Here is a 21,816-nt window from a genome sequence, read left to right on the forward strand (position 1 = left end):
CCTGGATCTCAGATTGGCTGGGACAGAAAATGTGTGGTCCAATTCGCAGGGTGTGACTCGGTGTATTCCCTAGGGATCGATACTGGGGTTTCAGCTTCTCATGAAATTTATACATGGTTTGGATGAAGGAATAGAGGGGTTCGCTGGCAACACACTGGAAAATTATGACTGGACTTGGAGAGGGTGCAGAGCAGATTGAGTAGAATGATAATGGGGACTGAAAGGGTTAAATTATGAAGACAGGGTTGCAAAGATGAGATTGGCGCTACCTTAAGTATAAAAGATTAAAGCGTAACCCAATGCACAGGATCCCTACAGTACAGAGGAGGCCATTTAGCCCATCGAGTCTGTGCCCAACACTCTGAAAGAGTTTTTAAAACAATTTGTTTACGAGATGTGGGTGTCGCTGGCTGGGCCAGCATTTATCACCCAACCCCGAGGGCGTTTGAGAATCAGCTGCATTGCTGTGGCTCCAGAGTCACATGTAGGCCAGACCAGTAAAGGACGGCAGATTTCCTTCCCTAAAGGACATAAGTGGATTGGATGAGTTTTTACAACAATGGGTTCAGGGCTATCACTAGATTTTTAATTCCAGACTTTTTTTTACTGAACTCAAATCTCACCATCTGCTGTAGTGGAGTTCGAAACCAGGCCCCCAGAACGTTACCCTGGGTCTCTGGATAACTTGTCCAGGGACCATAACACTATGCCACTGACTGCCTCATCTTACCCAGGCCCACCACTCCATCCCATCCCTGTAACCCTGTGCAGTTACCACCACCAACCCACCTAGTGTACACACCGTGGGACACTAAGAGGCAATTCAGCGTGGCCAATCCATGTAATGGATGCTTTTCCGGTTGGCAGTTGGTGACTAGTGGCGTACCGCAGGGATCGGTGCTGGGGCCTCAGCTGCTTATCATATACACAGACGATCTGGAGGAGGGGACCGAGTGTAGGGTAACAAAGTTTGCAGATGACACAAAGATGAGTGGGAAAGCGAATTGTGTGGAGGACACGGAAAGTCTGCAGAGAGATTTGGATAGGCTGAGTGAGTGGGCGAGGATCTGTCAGATGGAGTATAACGTTGGCAAGTGGGAGGTTATCCACTTTGGAAGGAATAATAGTAAAATGGACTATTATTTAAACAGTGAAAAATTACAACATGCTACGGTGCAGAGGGACCTGGGGGTCCTTGTGCATGAATCGCAAAAACCCAGTCTGCAGGTGCAGCAGATGATCAAGAAGGCGAATGGGATGCTGGCCTTTATAGCGAGGGGGATAGAATATAAAAGCAGGGAGGTCTTGCTGCAACTGTATAGGGCACTGGTGAGGCTGCAGCTGGAGTACTGTGTGCAGTTTTGGTCCCCTTATTTGCAAAAGGATATATTGGCCTTGGAGGGAGTACAGAGAAGGTTCACCAGGCTGATACTGGAGATGAGGGGGTTAGCTTATGAAGAGAGATTGAATAGACTGGGTCTGTACTCGTTGGAGTTTAGAAGGCTGAGTTTAGTGACATGTAAGATAATGAAGAGGCTAGATAGGGTAGAGGTAGAGAGATTCTTCCCGCTTAGAAAGGATAGCAGGACTAGAGGGCACAGCCTCAAAATAAGGGGGGGGGGGTCAGTTTAGATCGGAGTTGAGGAGGAACTTCTTCACTCAAAGGGTGGTGAATCTCTGGAATTCTCTGCCCGTTGAAGTGGTGGAGGCTGCCTCGCTGAATATATTTAAATCACGGGTAGATAGATTTCTGATAGACAAGGGAATTAAGGGTTATGGGGAGAAAGCGGGAAAGTGGAACTGATCCACTTCAGATCAGCCATGATCTTATTGAATGGCGGGGCAGGCTCGAAGGGCTAGATGACCTACTCCTGCTCCTATTTCTTATGCTCTTATGTAACTTGCACATCTTTGGACTGTGGGTGGAAACCAGAGCACCCGGAGGAAACCCACGCAGACATGGGGAGAAAGTACAAACTCCACATAGACACCCAAGGCCAGAATCAAACCCAGGGCCTGGAACTGTGAGGTAGCTGTGTTTGTAAGATGATAAGGCAAATAGAAAGAAATGATTTCTTCTGGTATTGGAATCCTGAACAGGGTGGCAGAACCTTACAATTCAAACCAGGCTGTGCAGAGGTGATGCCGGGAGGTACTGACTCACACAAAGGGAGTGGGAATCTGCAACTCACTCACTGTGTCGCGCCTGGGAGGATCAACTGAAAATTTCATAACTGAAACTAATAGGGTTTTTTTTTGCTAGAAAATGCTGTTCAGCGATATGGGGCTAAGTTGATTAAATTAAGACACAGTCACAGTGGGTTAGCATTGCTGCCTCACAGCGCCAGGGACCCAGGTTCAATTCCTGGCTTGGGTCACTGTCTGCGTGGAGTCTGCACATTCTCCTCGTGTCTGCGTGGGTTTCCTATGGGTGCTGCCGTTTCCTCCCACAGTCCAAAGATGTGTGGGTTAGGTGGGTTGGCCGTGCTAAATTGCCCCTTAGTGTCAGGGGATTAGCAGGGTAGATGCAGGGGGTAATGGGCCTAGGTGGGATTGTGGTTGGCGCAGACTCGATGGGCCGAATGGCCTCCTTGTGCACTGGAGGGATTCTACGATTTGGATGAATGGCACAACAGGTTTGAGAGGCGATCGGGGCGATTCCTGTTCCTGTCACACTGGGAGGTCTGAATCCCAAACCCATTCTTTTTCACACTGAAAACTGGAGTCCGAGGGCTTGAGTATAATCTGCTAACCACGTTCCCATCAGTGCCAAAAATAATATTTTTATTCTTAAATGCTGCACAGGGGCCTTGCTAACTCTGTCATGGGTGAAGGGAGGAGGGGAACACAAAACCCTTTTATCTCCCTTTTCCAATCGTGCCTTGATCTGTCCTGCAGACAGTGACTCACCCCCGGGTGCTCACCCAGAGGTGCCAGCTGCCACCTCACACAATTGCCCATTCTTCACGGGCGAGGCGGAACTGCCAACCTTGGCAGGCTGGTCTGGAGAAGAGGGCCTCGGAGCCAAGTCTAGCGCTGTCCTCGTGTGACATCCGAGCAGCAGGGCTTGGCAGAGTGCCCCCAGTCACCATCCCGAGACACTGCATCTCTCTCAACCTGGCGGGGGGGGGGTGGTGGCGGCAGGGGGGGCACAGATCTCCCTTCCTGAGTCGGGCAGATCATGATTCTGACAAAGTTGGGCGTCACCCCATCACGTTGCTAGTTGGCACATGTCCCTGGCACAACGGACCTCAAATACATTACAACGGACCTCAAATACATTCATCACATTCTGATATTCCCTGGCCTGAGAACTGTAAAATAACTGGGCTGTGTTGTAAGATGTCTGCCTGTCCCTCTCACAAATTACTTCAGAAGCAGAGAGAGGGAGGGGGGCGGGCAGAGAGAGGGAGGGGGGCGGGCAGAGAGAGGGAGGGGGGCGGGCAGAGAGAGGGAGGGGGGCGGGCAGAGAGAGGGAGGGGGGCGGGCAGAGAGAGGGAGGGGGGCGGGCAGAGAGAGGGAGGGGGCGGGCAGAGAGAGGGAGGGGGCGGGCAGAGAGAGGGAGGGGGGCGGGCAGAGAGGGGGAGGGGGCGGGCAGAGAGAGGGAGGGGGGCGGGCAGAGAGGGGGAGGGGGCGGGCAGAGAGAGGGAGGGGGGCGGGCAGAGAGAGGGAGGGGGCGGGCAGAGAGGGGGAGGGGGCGGGCAGAGAGAGGGAGGGGGGCGGGCAGAGAGAGGGAGGGGGCGGGCAGAGAGGGGGAGGGGGCGGGCAGAGAGGGGGAGGGGGCGGGCAGAGAGGGGGAGGGGGCGGGCAGAGAGGGGGAGGGGGCGGGCAGAGAAGGGGAGGGGGCGGGCAGAGAGGGGGAGGGGGCGGGCAGAGAGGGGGAGGGGGCGGGCAGAGAGGGGGAGGGGGCGGGCAGAGAGGGGGAGGGGGCGGGCAGAGAGGGGGAGGGGGCGGGCAGAGAGGGGGAGGGGGCGGGCAGAGAGAGGGAGGGGGCGGGCAGAGAGAGGGAGGGGGCGGGCAGAGAGGGGAAGGGGCGGGCAGAGAGGAGAAGGGGGCGGGCAGAGAGGGGGAGGGGGCGGGCAGAGAGGGGAAGGGGGCAGGCAGAGAGGGGGAGGGGGCGGGCAGAGAGGGGGAAGAATCATAGAATCATAGAAACCCTACAGTGCGGAGAGAGACCATTCGGCCCATCGAGTCTGCACCAACCACAATCCCACCCAGGCTGTACCCCCATATCCCTACCTATTTACCCGCTAATCCCTCTAACCTACATATCTCAGAACACTAACAGGCAATTTTAGCATGGCCAATCAACCTAACTCACACATCTTTGGACTGTGGGAGGAAACTGGATCACCCGGAGGAAACCCACGCAGACATGAGGAGAATGTGCAAACTCCACACAGACAGTGACCCGAGCCGGGAATCGAACCCAGGACCCTGGAGCTGTGAAGCAGCAGTGCTAACCGCTGTGCTACCGTGCCGCCCACAAAGGGATGGGTAGAGAGAGAGAAAGGTCTGACAGAGATAGAGAGGGGGTGGGTAGAGAATGAGCAGGGCAGGGAGAGACAGAGAGGGTGGGCAGAAAGAAAGGGAGGGTGCAGAGAGTGTGAGGATTCGGCCGAGTCAGATTGTGTGTGTGTGTGTGTGTGTGTGTGTGTGTGTGTGTGGAGGGGGGTGGGGGCAGGGTCAGAGCGCAAAAGGGTTACGCTGGAGTGCAGAGTAGGGTGCAGGGCCAGCGGGTGAAATGAGGTGGGTCAGGTGAGAGAAGGGATGGGGTGGGTGAGCGAGGTGGGGGGGTCAGTGTGAGAGGGACATGTAAGCGTGAGACACGGGGCAACAGCTGTGAGGGCAGCAGAGGGACCAGACTGGGGAGGTGGGCACGGGCAGTGTGAGGGAGGGCTCAGGGCTGAATGCCAAGGGCAAGGTGATAGGAAGGGGCACAAAGGCCAGGGTGGGCTGAAGTGAGACAGACAGACAGGAGAGAGAGCACGCACACACAATGGCGGGCCAGGGTGCGAAGGCGCAGGAATGAACAGGCAGGAGATCAGGAATAAGGACACAGTGGAGAGTGGGAGAGCAGTCAAAGCACAAGGGAGGAAGCACGTGAGGGTTCACCAGAGCATGAGGCAGGCAGTGGGTGGGTGAGGGAGCTGGCATGTGATAGAACAGACAGCGAGTACCAATGAGAAAGATCACTGTATCTGACAGTGCCCTCATGAGACAGAAGGAGACCATTCAGCCCATCGTGTCTGCACCAACTCTCTGAGCAATTCACTGAGTGATGTGCTCTAGCCTTTTCCCTATCACTCTGCATACTCTCCCTGGGTAACAGTCTAATTCCCTTTTGCTTCACCTGAACCTGCCTCCGCCACATCCACAGGGAGTGGGGATTCCAGGCACTCGCTATGAGAAATATCTTTCTCTCACGTCGCCTTTGCTTCTTTTGTCACTTATTTTAAATCTGCGCTCTCTCCTTCTCCATCCTTTCGTTCCTGGGAATAGTTGCTTCCTATCTAATCTGTCCAGTCACCTCATGATTTTGAATATCTCTATCAAGCCTCCTCTCAGTCTCCCTTTCCCAAAGGAAAACACTCACAGTTTGTCCAAGCTATCTTGATAACTGAAGTTTCTTATCCCTGGAACTGTTATCATGAATTTTGTCTGCACTCTCTCTCTCTCTATCTCTCTCCAGTGCCTCCCTGTCCTTCCTATAGCATGTTGCCCAGAACTGGGTGCAGTCCTCCAGCTGATGTCTAACTAGAGTTTTGTATAAGTTCAGCATAACCTCCTTCTTCTTGTACTTTATGTCTCTATTAATAAAACCCAGAATGCTGCATACTTTGTAAATGGTTCTCTCAGCCTGCTCAGTCACCTTCAATGATTTATGCACACGTACATCCCTTTGCTCCTGCTCCTCTTGTGGAATATATGCTTTATTTTATCCTGTCTGCCCATTTTCTTCCTTCTAAAATTAATCACTTTGGATTTCTCCACATTGAACTTCATCTGCCACCTGTCTGTCCGTTCCACCAGCTTACAATCGTAGAATCCCTACAGCGCAGAAAGGCCCTTCAGCCCATCGAGTCTACACCGAACACAATCCCACCCAGGCCCCACACATTTACCCCTCTAACCTACGCATCCCAGGACACTAAGGGGCAATTTAGTATGGCCAATGCACCTAACCCGCACATCTTTGGGCTGTGGGAGGAAACCGGAGCACCCAAAGGAAACCCACGCAGACACGGGGAGAATGTGCAAACTCCACACAGACTTAGAATCATAGAATCCCTACAGTGCAGAAAGAGGCCATTTGGCCCAAGGAGTAACACTGAACACAATCCCCTCCAGGACCTAACCCCGCAAGACCACATATTTACCCTGCTAATCCCCCTGACACTAAGGGGCAATTTATCATGGCCAATCCACCTAGCTTGTACATCTTTGGACTGTGGGACGAAACCGGAGCACCCGGAGGAAACCCACACAGACACGAGGAGAATGTGCAAACTCCACACAGACAGTGACCCGAGCCGGGAATGGAACCCAGATTCCTGGCGCTGTGAGACAGCAGTGCTAACCCACTGCACCATTGTGCTGCCCCTTGTCCATATCTCTTTTGAAATTTCACACTGTTATAGAATGGTACAGTGCAAAAGACACCCTTCAGCCCATCTAATCTGTACCAAAACACGAGAAACATCTGATCTCCCACCTGATCCTATTTACCAGCGTTTGACCAGTAGCTCTGAATGTTACAATGTGCCAAGTGCTGATCCAGGTACTTTTTAGAAGATGTGAGGCAACTCAGTGCGTACGTCACCAGCCCTGGGTAAAAATATTTTTCCTCACGTCCCCCCAAACCTCCTGCCCCTCACCTTGAACTTATGAATGGATCTTCAACTAAGGATAACAGCTGCTCCTTACCCACCCTCTCCATGCCTCTCATCATCTTGTACACTTTGATCAGGTCACCCTTCAGCTTTTTCTGTTCCAAAGAAAACCACCCAAGCCTACCTAACCCCTGTTCATAATTTAAATGCTCCATCCCAGGCAGCATCCCAGTGAATCTCCTCTGCACCCCCTCCAATATCGGCCTTCCGATAATGTGGCGACCAGAACTACACACAGTTCTCTCGCTGTTGTCTCACAGCTATACAATTCTATACAACTCTAACATGCTTCCCTGCTTTTGTAATCTAAGCCTCGATTAATAAAGGTAAGTGTCCCGTATACCTTTTTCACCACCTTTTAAAGATCTGTGGACAAACACGCCAAAGTCCCTTTGTCCCACAGAACTTCCTAGTGTCATGCTGTTCATCGAATACTTCCTTGTCAAATTACTCGTTCCAAAATGTATCAATCTCACGTTTCAGGGTTAAATTCCACCTGCCACTTATCTGTCCATTTGACCATTCTGTCTATATCTTCTCATAGCCCTAGACACTCAACCTCACTGTTAACCACCCAGCCAATCTTTGTGCCATCTGCAAACTTACTGATCCAAACCACACCACCCCCCGCCCCACATAGTCAATGTCATTTATAACAATGATGAATAATAGGGAACCCAAATTCGGTCTCTGTGATACGCCACCGGACACTGGCTTTCAATCACTAAAGCCTTCTGTAATCACCCTCTGTCTCTGACAACTGAGCAATTTTTGAATCCATTTTATCAATTTACCCTATACCTCATGTGAATTTACCTTCTTGACATGTGGGACTTTGGTGAAATCCATACAAACGACACCAACTGCACTACCCTCAGCTCCACACTTGGTCACCTCCTCAAAAAGTTCAGTCAAATTAGTCAGGCATGACCTCCCTCTGACGAAGCCATACTGGCGATCCCTGATCAAACCTTGCCTCTCCAAATGAGACAGCGCTCCCCTTCAGAATTTTCTCCAACAGTTTCCCTAATGTGAGACTCACTGGTCTGTAGATTTTCCTCACCGTTTACAGGCTCGTTGGGCCGAAGGGCCTGTTTCCCGTGTTGTGTTGTACAATACTTCCAAATTTTGTATCATCCATAAACTTTGAAACTGCGTCCTGTACACCAAGTTCGAGGGCATTAATATCCATCAGGAAGAGCAAGGGTTCCAACACTGATCCCTCGGGAATTCCACTACAAACCTCCCTCCAGCAGCGTCATTATCCATTAACTGCACTCTGTGTGTCCCATCACTCGACTACTTCTATATCCATCTTGCTACTTTCCCTTTTATTCCACAAGCTATAACTTTGCTCACAAATGTCCTTTGGCAGTCCATGTACACCACATCAACAACATTGCCCACATTAACCCTCCTGTGTTCCCTCTTCAAAAAGCTCCACTAAGTTAACTAAATATGATCTTCGCTGAAGGAATCCACGCTGGTTCTTCCCGATCAATCCATGTTTGTCTATGTAAGACTCTTTATAAGACCCTGGTCAGACCCCACTTGGAGTACTGTGCGCAGTTCTGGTCTCCTCACTACAGGAAGGATGTGGAAGCTATTGAGAGGGTGCAGAGGAGATTTACAAGGATGTTGCCTGGATTGGGAGGCATGCCTTATGAAGATAGGTTGAGGGAGCTCGGTCTCCTCCCTGGAGAGACGAAGGTTGAGAGGCGACCTGATAGGGGTTTATAAGATGTTGAGAGGAATAGATAGGTTGGATTCTCAGAGGCTATTTCCTCAGGTTGAAATGCTCGCTACAAGAGGACACAGGTTTAAGGTGCTGGGGAGCAGGTACAGAGGAGATGTCAGGGGTAAGTTTTTCACTCAGAGGGTGGTGAGTGAGTGGAATCGGCTGCCGTCGGTGGTGGTAGAGGCGAACTTGCTGGGGGCTTTTAAGATACTTCTGGATAAGTACATGGGATTTAATGGGATTGAGGGTTATAGATAGGCCTGGTAGGTAGGGATATGATCGGCACAACTTGTGGGCCGAAGGGCCTGTTTGTGCTGTAGTGTTCTATGTGAATATTTACATCGTGCTGAATCATTGGCTCCTCGCCATCAAAGTTAAACCACCGGCTAATATTTTCCGGACTTGACGTTTGCAATTCTCCAGGCCTCTGGCACCACGCCCGAGTCTAAAGAAGACCGAAAGATCATGACCAGTGCCTCAGTAATTTTCCCTCTCGTTTCCCTCCTGCATCCCTCAGGGACCCGAAAGCAGCGAAGGGTGTTAACGGACCCTGCGTTTGGATCTCTGGGACAGCAGCTGCTCCATGCCGCTTCCCTCGGTCACCGCTGCCACCTGTACCAGGGCAGGGTGCAGTAAGGCGCGTGTGGGATGCTCCTGTCAGCAGGAGGAGAGAATGTTGTGAATTCTACTCTGGAATGGCAGCGATGGATTTTGGAAACTCCTTTTACAGAGACTGAGAAGTGTGGGGGGCGCAGGGAGCGGATTTACACACAGAAAATTCAAACCTAGGGAACAGTTTGTCTCTTCTGAATTCATGTCTTTGATTAACAGTGATGGGGGGGTGGGCGGGCACAGTGGTTGGCACTGTTGCCTCACAGCGCCAGGGGCCTGGGTTCAATTCCTGGCTTGGATCACTGTCTGTGTGGATTTTGCACATTCTCCCCGTATCTGCATGGGTTTCCTCTGGCTGCTCCAATTTCCTCTCAGTCCAAAGATGTGCGGGTTGTATGGATTGGCCATGCTAAATTGACCCTTGGGAATCAGAAGGATAAATGTGTGGGTTACGAGGATGGGGCCTGGGTGGGATTGTGATCGGTGTAGACTCGATGGGCTGAATGGCCTCATTCTGCACTGTATGATTCTATGATCTACAATCTCACCCAGTCCTGGTGCTTTATCACCTTTAAGCTCTGACAGCTTATCCAGTCGCTCCCTATTATTAATTTTAAACCCTTCAGGAAGCTTCCTCTTTCACCATGGTCTGGGTAGTATCTTCTTCCTTGGGAAAGACAGGTGCAAAGTATTCAGTTAATACCTTAGCTAAGCCCCCTGCCTCCATTTGTAAATCCTATTTGGCATGACCCCTCCTTTTACCACCTGTTTAGTATTTTGTGGCGATTGCCCCTTTAAACAGAAGAGGAAGCATCATTACATTGGACTAGAGAAGACTCTGGGATTGCTGGTTGTTAGCTGCTAGCCTCTCTACATACTCTCTCTGCTTCTCTTATTTTCTTTCTCACCTCCTCACCGAACCTTCTACATTTGGTTCCCAGTTGTATTTTCTACCTGATAATTGTCATGAGCACACATTTCCTTCTTTATCTACATTCATCCAGGGAGCTCTGGACTTGTTTGCCCTACTTTCCTCCATCGAGGGGATACACCTCGACTCTGCTTGAATTATCTCTGCTTTGCAGCTGGGGAACACATTGTGGGCAACCTGAAGAATTTGCCCTTAACCTTTGAAAATGTTTCATTTTTGTTGATGTTCAAACCTGCGAACCACCTATTGATTCAGGGGAAGCCCCACTTAAAAAAAAACTCTAAATAGCACCCAGACCCTGTCCTGGGATTGCGAGAGTCTAAAGGACAGTTTCCCGGGCTGTTTTTGTTCTTTGACACTCCATCCTTTGTCGTCGCAAATAAATTTTGAACCGAAGATAGACTTTATAAAGAAAACAGAAGTGTGTGGATAAAACCCCAGAAACATAGAAACTAGAAGCAGAAGGAGGCCATTTGGCCCTTCAAGCCTGCTCCCCTATTCATTTTGATCATGGCTGATCATCAAATTCAATATCCAGATCCCCCCTCTCCCCCGATATCCCTTTAGCCCCAAGAGCTGTATCTAATTTCTTCTTGAAATCAGACAAGTTTTGATCTCAACTACATTCTGTGGGAGTGAATTTCACACATTCATCACTCTCTGGGTGAAGAAATCTCTCCTCACCTCCGTCCTCAAAGATTTACCCCTTATCCTCAAAGTATGAGTCCTAATTCTAGATTCCCCCACCATTGGGAACATTTTTCTGAATCTACCCTGTCTAACCCTGTTAGAATTTTGTAAGTTTCTATGAGATCCCCTCTCACCCTTCTAAACTCCAGGGAATATAATTCTACCCACTTTAGTCTCTCCAGATATGACAGACCTGCCATCCCAGGAATCAGCCTGGAAAACCTTCGCTGCACTCCTTCTACAGCAAGGACATCCTTCCTCAGATAAGGAAACCAAAACCGCACACAATATTCCAGGTGTGGCCTCACCAACACCCCATACAATTGCAGCAAAACAACTGATTTGAGTTGTAGGTCACGTTTGCACCAATCCAGGGACTGCCCTCTTCACTGGACTGAAAGGTCACTTACTTTTGACAGGACAGAATCCCCATCTTTCGTCCAAACCATAATCCACTGTGGTTGCACACCAAAGATGTCCATCTTCTCGTCCGATGCTGGTGCAGTCGTGGTACCACTGGCTGTCGTACATAAACGGGATGGTGCATGGCTTCCCGTGAGAATTCCCCTGGATGGTGTATATTTCTGAAGGGAAGAACGTACATCGTTAAGACAAAAAGGGAAAAGTGAATATATCGACACCGGCACATCTTAGCTCATAGAACATTACAGCGCAGTACAGGCCCTTCGGCCCTCGATGTTGCGCCAACCAGTGGAACCAATCTAATGACCCTCTAACCTAAACTATTCCAATGTTATCCATATGCCTATCCACTGACCATTTGAATGCCCTTAAAGTTGGCGAGTCCACATCTGCTGCAGGCAGGGCATTCCACGCCCTTACTACCCTCTGAGTAAAGAACCTACCTCTGACATCCGTCCTATAATTACTACCCCTCAATTTAAAGCAATGCCCTCTCGTGTTAACCATCCAAGGAAAAAGGCTCTCACTGTCCACCCTATCCAATCCTCTGATCATCTTGTATGCCTCAATTAGGTCACCTCGTAACCTTCTTCTCTCTAACAAAAACAACCTCAAGTCCCTCAGCCTTTCCTCATAAGACCTTCCCACCATACCAGGCAACATCGTGGTAAACCTCCTCTGCACCCTTTCCAATGTCTCCACATCTTTCTTATAATGCGGCGACCAGAACTGTACACAATACTCCATGTGCGGCCGCACCAGAGTTTTGTACAGTTGTAACATGACCTCACGGCTCTGAAATTCAATCCCTCTACCAATAAAAGCTAACACACTGTATGCAAGTGGAGCTAATTGGACAATATCCCTGCCAATCACTCCTGTGAGTGACTGGGAATGATTTTGCACAGGTAGCTTGTACTGTTTAACTATCCACACTACTGGAGAAAATGTCGTTTTAGTCATGGGTCTGGAGACTCAAAGTCAGCGGTGGGCAACCGGGGGCAACAAGAGGCCAATGAGACAGTTTGCTAACCATTGCTGACGTACAGGTTGACCACATTCTGCTGACTTCCATCCACATAGCTTTCTTCCAACCATTATGATTGCAATGGCAGGCAGTAAAGGGGGGTGCGCTCAGTGGCAGGTAGGGAGAGATTTCTGAGTTGGCCACATGATGTAAAGAAATTGGAGCCTCGACCATCACTATCATAGCTCCAGACTACAACATGTAAAGGTGTGTGTTGACACGGCAGCTCCGAGTCCCGTTCTGGCTGGGGTGGATTTGGGGGCCCCCCCCCTCCTCCTTTGCCCCACCCATGGCGGAGATCAAGATTATGAAGGGCTTTGATAGAGTAAACCGCGTGGCAACAGGGATAAAGGAGGTCTGTTAAAACAAGGGATCAGCAAAGCTGGAGTTGTTCTCTTTACAACAGAGACATTGATGAGATTTGATAGAAGTTTTCAAGATGATGAAGGGCTTTGATAGAGTAAATAAGGTGAAGCTGCTGCCAGTGATTGGAGGATTAATGTTCTATGTTCTATAATAGTTTAGGTTAGATGGTCACTAGATTGGTTCCACTGGTCGGCGCAACATCGAGGGCCGAAGGGCCTGTACTGCGCTGTAATGTTCTATGATTGGAGATAGATTTCAGTTAATGGACAGATTGAGAATTTCTTTCACACAGTCAGTGACTGTGATCTGTAAATACATTGCTGCGAGAGCGCTCGAGACAGATTCAGTAGAAATGTTTGAAAGGGAATTGGATAAATATTTCAAAAGAAAAGATTAATGGAGCAATAGGGAAGGAGCAAAAGGAACGGGACCAACTGGAAAACACTTTCAACAGTCAACTTAGGCACAATGGCCTAAGTGGCCACCTTCTACACGGTATTATCCTGTGAGGGATGGGCTATACTGATAAACCTTCTACACGGTATTATCCTGTGAGGGATGGGCTATACTGATAAACCTTCTACACAGTATTATCCTGTGAGGGATGGGCTATACTGATAAACCTTCTACACAGTATTATCCTGTGGGAGATGGGCTATACTGATAAACCTTCTACACAGTATTATCCTGTGAGGGATGGGCTATACTGATAATCCTTCTACACAGTATTATCCTGTGAGGGATGGGCTATACTGATAAACCTTCTACACAGTATTATCCTGTAGGGATGGGCTATACTGATAAACCTTCTACACAGTATTATCCTGTGAGGGATGGGCTATACTGATAAACCTTCTACACAGTATTATCCTGTGAGGGATGGGCTATACTGATAAACCTTCTACACAGTATTATCCTGTGAGGGATGGGCTATACTGATAAACCTTCTACACGGTATTATCCTGTGAGAGATGGGCTATACTGATAAACCTTCTACACAGTATTATCCTGTGGGAGATGGGCTATACTGATAAACCTTCTACACAGTATTATCCTGTGAGAGATGGGCTATACTGATAAACCTTCTACACAGTATTATCCTGTGAGAGATGGGCTATACTGATAAACCTTCTACACGGTATTATCCTGTGAGGGATGGGCTATACTGATAAACCTTCTACACGGTATTATCCTGTGAGGGATGGGCTATACTGTTAAACTAAAGCAATGGATGTTGTGTACTTTGATTTTGAAAAGGTGTTTGATTAGGACGTTTATTGATAATAGGTGGAATTAGATCAGGTTTGGCAGCATGAGTAAGAAATTGGTTAATGGTCAGAAATCTGGCAGTTAGACACAAAAAGAGGGACTACATGAGGGACACAAATAATAACAATTCTTCCACGGCATGTGGGTAATAAACGGTAACACCCAAATCCATGAAAGAATTTTTAAAAGTGGAGGGACCAATGCTTCTGAACCTGCATATAAAATGCACAATCTTGATTTCAGGGACTTTATGAATCCTAATATAGACTGAGACATTAATAATGCAAAGGACAGGGATTCTGAAGTGTGTGCAGGTGAATTTTCCCAATCACCATGCTTACAGCCCAATGAATAAAGTGGTATTTCTGGATCGGGTTCATGTGTATATCATCGTGCTCCGAACATAGTGGTTAGCACTGCTGCCTCACAGCACTAGGGGCCCAGGTTTGATTCCTGGCTTGAGTCACTGTCTGTGTGGAGTTTGCACATTCTCCCTGTGTCTGCGTGGGTTTCATAAGAACATAAGAAATAGGAGCAGGAGTAGGCCATCTAGCCCTTCGAGCCTGCCCCGCCATTCAATAAGACCACGGCTGATCTGTTGTGTCTCAGTTCCACTTTCCCATCCTCTCCCCATAACCCTTAATCCCCTTGCCTATCAAAAACCTATCAACCCGCGTCTTAAAAATATTGAGCGAGGTAGCCTCCACCACTTCAACGGGCAGAGAATTCCAGAGATTCACCACCCTTTGAGTGAAGAAGTTCCTCCTCAACTCCGTTCTAAACCACCCCCCCTTTATTCTGAGGCTGTGCCCTCTAGTCCTACTGTCCTTTCTGAGCGGGAAGAGTCTCTCCACCTCTATCCTATCCATCCCATTCATCATCTTATACGTCTCAATGAGATCTCCCCTCATTCTTCTAAACTCTAACGAGTACAAGCCTAGTTTATTCAGCCTCTCCTCATAGTTCAACCCCCTCAACTCCGGAATCAGGCTAGTAAACCTCCTCTGCACTCCCTCCAAGGCCAAAATATCCTTGCGTAAGTGCGGCGACCAAAATTGCACACAGTACTTCGGCTGTGGCCGCACCAGTGCCCTGTACAGCTGCAGCAAGACCTCCCTACTTTTATATTCAATCCCCCTCGCTATGAAGGCCAGCATCCCATTAGCCTTCCTGACCACCTGCTGCACCTGCAGGCTGGGTTTTTGCGACTCATGCACAAGGACCCCGAGGTCCCTCTGCACCGTCGCATGCTGCAGTTTTTCGCCACGTAAGTAATAGTCCTTCCTACCATTATTCCTACCAAAGTGGACCACCTCACATTTGCCAACATTAAATTCCATTTGCCTGGCCCATTCGCCCAGCCTATCTAGATCCTTCTGCAGACTCTCCACACCCTCCGCACAATTTGCCGTTCCACCAATCTTGGTGTCATCAGCAAATTTCGACACCCTACACTCGGTTCCCTCCTCCAGATCATCTATATAAATGGTGAATAGCTGAGGCCCCAGCACCGACCCCTGGGGCACTCCACTAGTCACCAACCGCCAATCCGAATAGCACCCATTGACCCCCACTCTCTGCCTCCTATTTGACAGCCAATCCTCTATCCACACTAACACCCTACCCCCAACTCCATGTCCCGTGACCTTCTGCAATAACCTCTTGTGAGGCACCTTGTCAAACGCCTTCTGAAAATCAAGAAACACCAAATCCACCGCCCTAGACACATCCTCATAGAACGCCAATAAATTTGTCAGACACGACTTTCCCTTAACGAAACTGTGCTGCGTCTGCTCTACCAAACAATTCTCCTCAAGATGCCTTGCTATTTTCTCCTTGATCACGGATTCTAACATTTTACCTACAACAGACGTTAAACTAACCGGCCTATAATTCCCCGCCTTTTGCCTGCCACCCTTCTTAAACAACAGCATAACATTAGCCGTTTTCCAATCTTCTGGCACTTCCCCGGAATCCAGCGATGTTTGGAAAATAATTACCAAGGCATCCACTATCACCTCCGCCATTTCCTTCAGAACCCTTGGATGCATTCCATCCGGTCCTGGGGACTTGTCCACAATCAGTCCCTCTAGTCTGTCGAGCACTGCCTCTCTCGTAACAATAATGTCATTCAGGCCCTCCACTCCTACCATCTTTCCATCGTTAACACCCGGCAAACTATTCACGTCCTCCTCCGTGAAGACCGAAACAAAAAAGTTATTCAAGGCCTCAGCCATTTCCCCATCCCCTACCACTAAGTCCCCCCTCTCATCCTCTAAGGGTCCAACGTTCACCCTAGCCAGCCTCTTCCTTTTTATGTATTTATAAAAACTCTTGCTATCCTTTTTTATATTAAGCGCTAGCCCAGCTTCATAGTTTATCCTACCCTTCTTTATCAATTTCTTTGTCATTCTTTGTTGACATTTAAACCTCTCCCAATCCTCTTCTCACCCACTACTCTTAGCTACTCTAAACGCATCCGCTTTTAATTTAACACTTTCCTTCACCTCCTTCGTTATCCACGGCTGATTACCTCGCCTTCAGTTTTCTCCCAGTGTAATTAGACTACTGAGAGAGACAAGAGATGAAATTGCTGGGCCTCTAACAGAAATCTTTCTTTCTTCATTGGACACAGTGGAGGTCCCCGAGGATTGGAGGATAGCAAATGTGGTCCCGTTATTTAAGAAGGATAACCCGGGTAATTATAGGCCGGTGAGATTGACGTCCGTGGTAGGGAAATTGTTGGAGAAGATTCTTAGAGATAGGATCTATACACATTTAGAACAGAATAGTCACATTAGTGATAGACAGCATGGTTTTGTAAGAGGGAGCTCATGCCTCACAATTTGGTTGAGTTTTTTGAGGAGATGACAAAAATGACTGACGAGGGAAGGGCCGTGGATGTCATCTATATGGATTTTAGTAAAACATTCGACAAGGTCCCTCGTGTGCAAAAGGTTAAATCTCACGGGATCAAAGGTGAACTAGCTAGATGGGTAGAGAACTGGCTTGGCCATAGAAGATAGAGGGTAGCAGTGGAAGGGTATTTTTCCAGTTGGAGGTCTGTGACCAGTGGTGTTCATGATGTGGGTATGCCGGCGTTGGACTGGTGTAAACACAGTAAAAAGTCTGACAACACCAGGTTTTAGTCCAACCTATTTATTTGATAATATACTCGCAAGCTTTCGGGTTAGCCCCTTCGTCAGGTGAATGGAGAGTTCTGGCCTCAGACAGAGCATATAAAGCACAGACAGTTTAGAGATTACTGATTAGAATGCGAATCCTTACACCTAACCTGCTGTTCAAGACCTGAAGTGGCTGATAATGTGAGTGGAAGGAGCACTGATCACAGTTTAAAGAGATGTGTATTGTCTCCAGACAGTACAGTAAGTGAGGTTTTGCAAACCCAGGCAAGTCACGGGGGTTACAGATAGTGTGACATGAACCCAAGATCTCTGTTGAGACCGTCCTCATGTGTGCGGAACTTGGCTATCAGTCTCTGTTCAGCGACTCTGCGCTGTCGTGTGTCGTGAAGGCCGCCTTGGAGAATGCTTACTCGAAGGTCTTGCCTGGTGACTGTCGAGCGATGTTCATTCATCCGTTGTCGTAGCGTCTGCATGGTCTCCCCAATGTACCATGCTTCGGGACATCCTTTCTTGCAACGTATCAGGTAGACAATGTTGGCCGAGTTGCAAGAGTATTTACCATGTACCTGGTGGACGGTATTCTCACGTGTGATGGTGGTATCCGTGTCGATGATCCGCATGTCTTGCAGAGGTTGCTGTGGCAGGGTTGTGTGGTATTGTGGTCACTGTTCTCCTGAAGGCTGGGTAGTTTGCTGCGAACAATGGTCTGTTTGAGGTTGTGTGGTTGTCTGAAAGCAAGAAGTGGGGGTGTGGGGATAGCCCTGGCGAGATGTTCGTCTTCATCAATGATATGTTGAAGACTCCGGAGAAGATGTCGTAGCTTCTCCGCTCCGGGGAAGTACTGGACGACGAAGGGTACTCTGTCCACTGTGTCCTGTGTTTGCCTTCTGAGGAGATCGGTGCGGTTTTTCGCTGTGGCGCATCGGAACTGCCGATCTATGAGTCGAGCACCATATCCTGTTCTTACGAGGGCATCTTTCAGGGTCTGGAGGTGTCTGTCACGATCCTCCTCATCTGAGCAAATCCTGTGTATACGGAGGGCTTGTCCATAGGGAATGGCTTCTTTAACATGTTTAGGGTGGAAACTGGAGAAGTGGAGCATTGTGAGATTGTCTGTGGGCTTGCGGTACAGTGAGGTGCTGAGGTGACCGTCCTTAATGGAGATGCGTGTGTCCAAGAATGCAACTGATTCTGGGGAATAGTCCATGGTGAGTCTGATGGTGGGGTGGAATTTGTTGATATCATCATATAGTTGTTTCAGTGATTGTTCACCATGAGGCCAAAGGAAGAAAATGTCATCGATGTATCTAGTGTACAGCATCGGTTGAAGATTCTGTGCAGTGAAGAAGTCTTGTTCGAACCTGTGCATGAAGATGTTGGCATATTGAGGTGCAAATTTGGTCCCCATGGCTGTTCCATGTGTCTGGATGAAAAACTGGTTGTTGAAAACTGGTTTTCATCCAGACACATGGAACAGCCATGGGGACCAAATTTGCGCCTCAATATGCCAACATCTTCATGCACAGGTTCGAACAAGACTTCTTCACTGCACAGAATCTTCAACCGATGCTGTACACTAGATACATCGATGACATTTTCTTCCTTTGGCCTCATGGTGAACAATCACTGAAACAACTATATGATGATATCAACAAATTCCACCCCACCATCAGACTCACCATGGACTATTCCCCAGAATCAGTTGCATTCTTGGACACACGCATCTCCATTAAGGACGGTCACCTCAGCACCTCACTGTACCGCAAGCCCACAGACAATCTCACAATGCTCCACTTCTCCAGTTTCCACCCTAAACATGTTAAAGAAGCCATTCCCTATGGACAAGCCCTCCGTATACACAGGATTTGCTCAGATGAGGAGGATCGTGACAGACACCTCCAGACCCTGAAAGATGCCCTCATAAGAACAGGATATGGTGCTCGACTCATAGATCGGCAGTTCCGATGCGCCACAGCGAAAAACCGCACCGATCTCCTCAGAAGGCAAACACAGGACACAGTGGACAGAGTACCCTTCGTCGTCCAGTACTTCCCCGGAGCGGAGAAGCTACGACATCTTCTCCGGAGTCTTCAACATATCATTGATGAAGACGAACATCTCGCCAGGGCTATCCCCACACCCCCACTTCTTGCTTTCAGACAACCACACAACCTCAAACAGACCATTGTTCGCAGCAAACTACCCAGCCTTCAGGAGAACAGTGACCACAATACCACACAACCCTGTCACAGCAACCTCTGCAAGACATGCCGGATCATCGACATGGATACCATCATCACACGTGAGAATACCGTCCACCAGGTACATGGTAAATACTCTTGCAACTCGGCCAACATTGTCTACCTGATACGTTGCAAGAAAGGATGTCCCGAAGCATGGTACATTGGGGAGACCATGCAGACGCTACGACAACGGATGAATGAACATCGCTCGACAGTCACCAGGCAAGACTGTTCCCTTCCTGTTGGCGAACACTTCAGTGGTCACGGGCATTCAGCCTCTGACCTTCGGGTAAGCATTCTCCAAGGCGGCCTTCACGACACACGACAGCGCAGAGTCGCTGAACAGAGACTGATAGCCAAGTTCCGCACACATGAGGACGGTCTCAACAGGGATCTTGGGTTCATGTCGCACTATCTGTAACCCCCGTGACTTGCCTGGGTTTGCAAAACCTCACTTACTGTACTGTCTGGAGACAATACACATCTCTTTAAACTGTGATCAGTGCTCCTTCCACTCACATTATCAGCCACTTCAGGTCTTGAACAGCAGGTTAGGTGTAAGGATTCGCATTCTAATCAGTAATCTCTAAACTGTCTGTGCTTTATATGCTCTGTCTGAGGCCAGAACTCTCCATTCACCTGACGAAGGGGCTAACCCGAAAGCTTGCGAGTATATTATCAAATAAATAGGTTGGACTAAAACCTGGTGTTGTCAGACTTTTTACCAGTGGTGTTCCGCAGGGCTCTGTACTGGGACCTCTGCTGTTTGTGATATATATAAATGATTTGGAAGAAGGTGTAACTGGTGTGATCAGTAAGTTTGTGGACGACACAAAGATGGCTGGAGTTGCTGATAGCGATGAACATTGTCAGAGAATACAGTAGGATATAGATAGGCTGGAAAATTGGGCGGAGAAATGGCAGATGGAATTTAATCCAGATAAATGCGAAATGATGCATTTTGGTAGATCTAATGCAGGGGGGAGCTGTACAATAAATGGCAGAACCATCAGGAGTATAGACACACAGAGGGATCTGGGTGTGCAAGTCCACAGATCCCTAAAAGTGGCAGCATAGGTAATGAAGAAGGCATATGGCATGCTTGTCTTTATTGGACGGGGCATAGAGTATAAAAGTTGGCGTGTGATGTTGCAGTTATATAGAACGTTGGTTAGGCTGCATTTGGAATACTGCGTCCAGTTCTGGTCACCACACTACCGGAAAGACGTGGAGGCTTTAGACAGAGAGCAGAAAAGGTTTACCAGGATGTTGCCTGGTATGGAGGGTCTTAGCTATGAGGAGAGATTGAGTAAACTGGGGTTGTTCTCCCTGGAAAGACGGAGGTCAAGGGGCAACCTAATAGAAGTTTATAAAATTATGAAGGGCATAGATAGGGTGAACAGTTGGAAGCTTTTTCCCAGATCAGAAATGACAAATACAAGAGGTCAAAAGTTCAAGGTAAGGGGTGGCGAGGTTCAACACGGATATGCAGGGGACGTATTTTACACAGAGGGTGGTGGGGGCCTGGAATGCACTACCAAGTAAGGTGGTTGAGGCAGACACATTAGGACCATTTAAGACTTATCTAGATAGCCACATGAACAGACTGGGAAATAAAGGGATAGTCTAGTTAGGAACACATGATCAGTGCAGGATTGGAGGGCCGAAGGGCCTGTTCCTGTGCTGTATTGTTCTTTGTTCTTAAGACGTGCTCATTAGGTGCACTGGCCATGCCAAATTCTCCCTCAGGTGCTGGAGTGTGGCAACTAGGGGATTTTCACAGTAACTTCATTGCAGCGTCAATGTTGTGTCACTAATAAATAAACTTTAAAGCTTGTGGCAGGCCCCAGGATGTTGATAGTGGGTGATTCAGTGATAATATTGCTACTGAATGTCAAGTGGAGATGATTGGATTTCCTTCTGTTGCAGAAGGTCATTGCCTCATACACTGTGAATGTTATGGATGGTGTTGGCACAGTGTAATGTTACTGGATCAAAGGCACAGATTAATGCTCTGGTATGCAAGTTCAGATCCCGCAACAGCAGATGACGGGAGCGCAAGTTCAATTAATAAATCTGGAATTAAAAGTAACGGTGACCATGAAACTACTGAATTGTTGTACAAAGAGGTAGTCAAAATTATGATTTTTCTTTGTCAAAGCCCATTTGTATTGGTGGGTATGTCAGTAACTATCGATATAAAATAGTAAAGGGAAAGTTGGAGGACACACAAGATTGTTAAGAAATGTAAGTAGAATCTATAAAACTTCTATAAGTGAAATAGAAAAACATTTGCAAAGTTTTTCTGATCTTGTGGAAGTGGCCTGAATTTGACTGTTTACATGACCCACTTTTCAAAGCTGTAAAATTCGGTGGTTCTTTGGAGCATTACCCAGCCCTGAGCGAAGGAGTTGGATATTCCGTTCGAGACGAAGATCACACGGCGACTGAATCACGGAAACGGAAAGGAATCTCGCA

At 48.4% G+C, this 21,816-nt stretch overlaps 1 protein-coding gene across 1 annotated transcript in view; it reads right to left on the minus strand.

Moving 5' to 3' along the window:
• mrc2 (mannose receptor, C-type 2) overlaps nucleotides 1–21,816 on the minus strand; it is a 294,508-nt gene that overhangs the window by 202,959 nt on the left and 69,733 nt on the right. The window contains exon 3 of the mRNA XM_080213436.1: nucleotides 11,275–11,448. Within this exon, the coding sequence (XP_080069562.1) occupies nucleotides 11,275–11,448 (174 nt within the window). The remainder of the gene's footprint in view (nucleotides 1–11,274; nucleotides 11,449–21,816) is intronic.

Source organism: Carcharhinus amblyrhynchos, chromosome 27, assembly GCF_965287045.1.
Source record: "Carcharhinus amblyrhynchos chromosome 27, sCarAmb.v2.hapA, whole genome shotgun sequence".
Taxonomy (NCBI): Eukaryota; Metazoa; Chordata; class Chondrichthyes; order Carcharhiniformes; family Carcharhinidae; genus Carcharhinus; species Carcharhinus amblyrhynchos.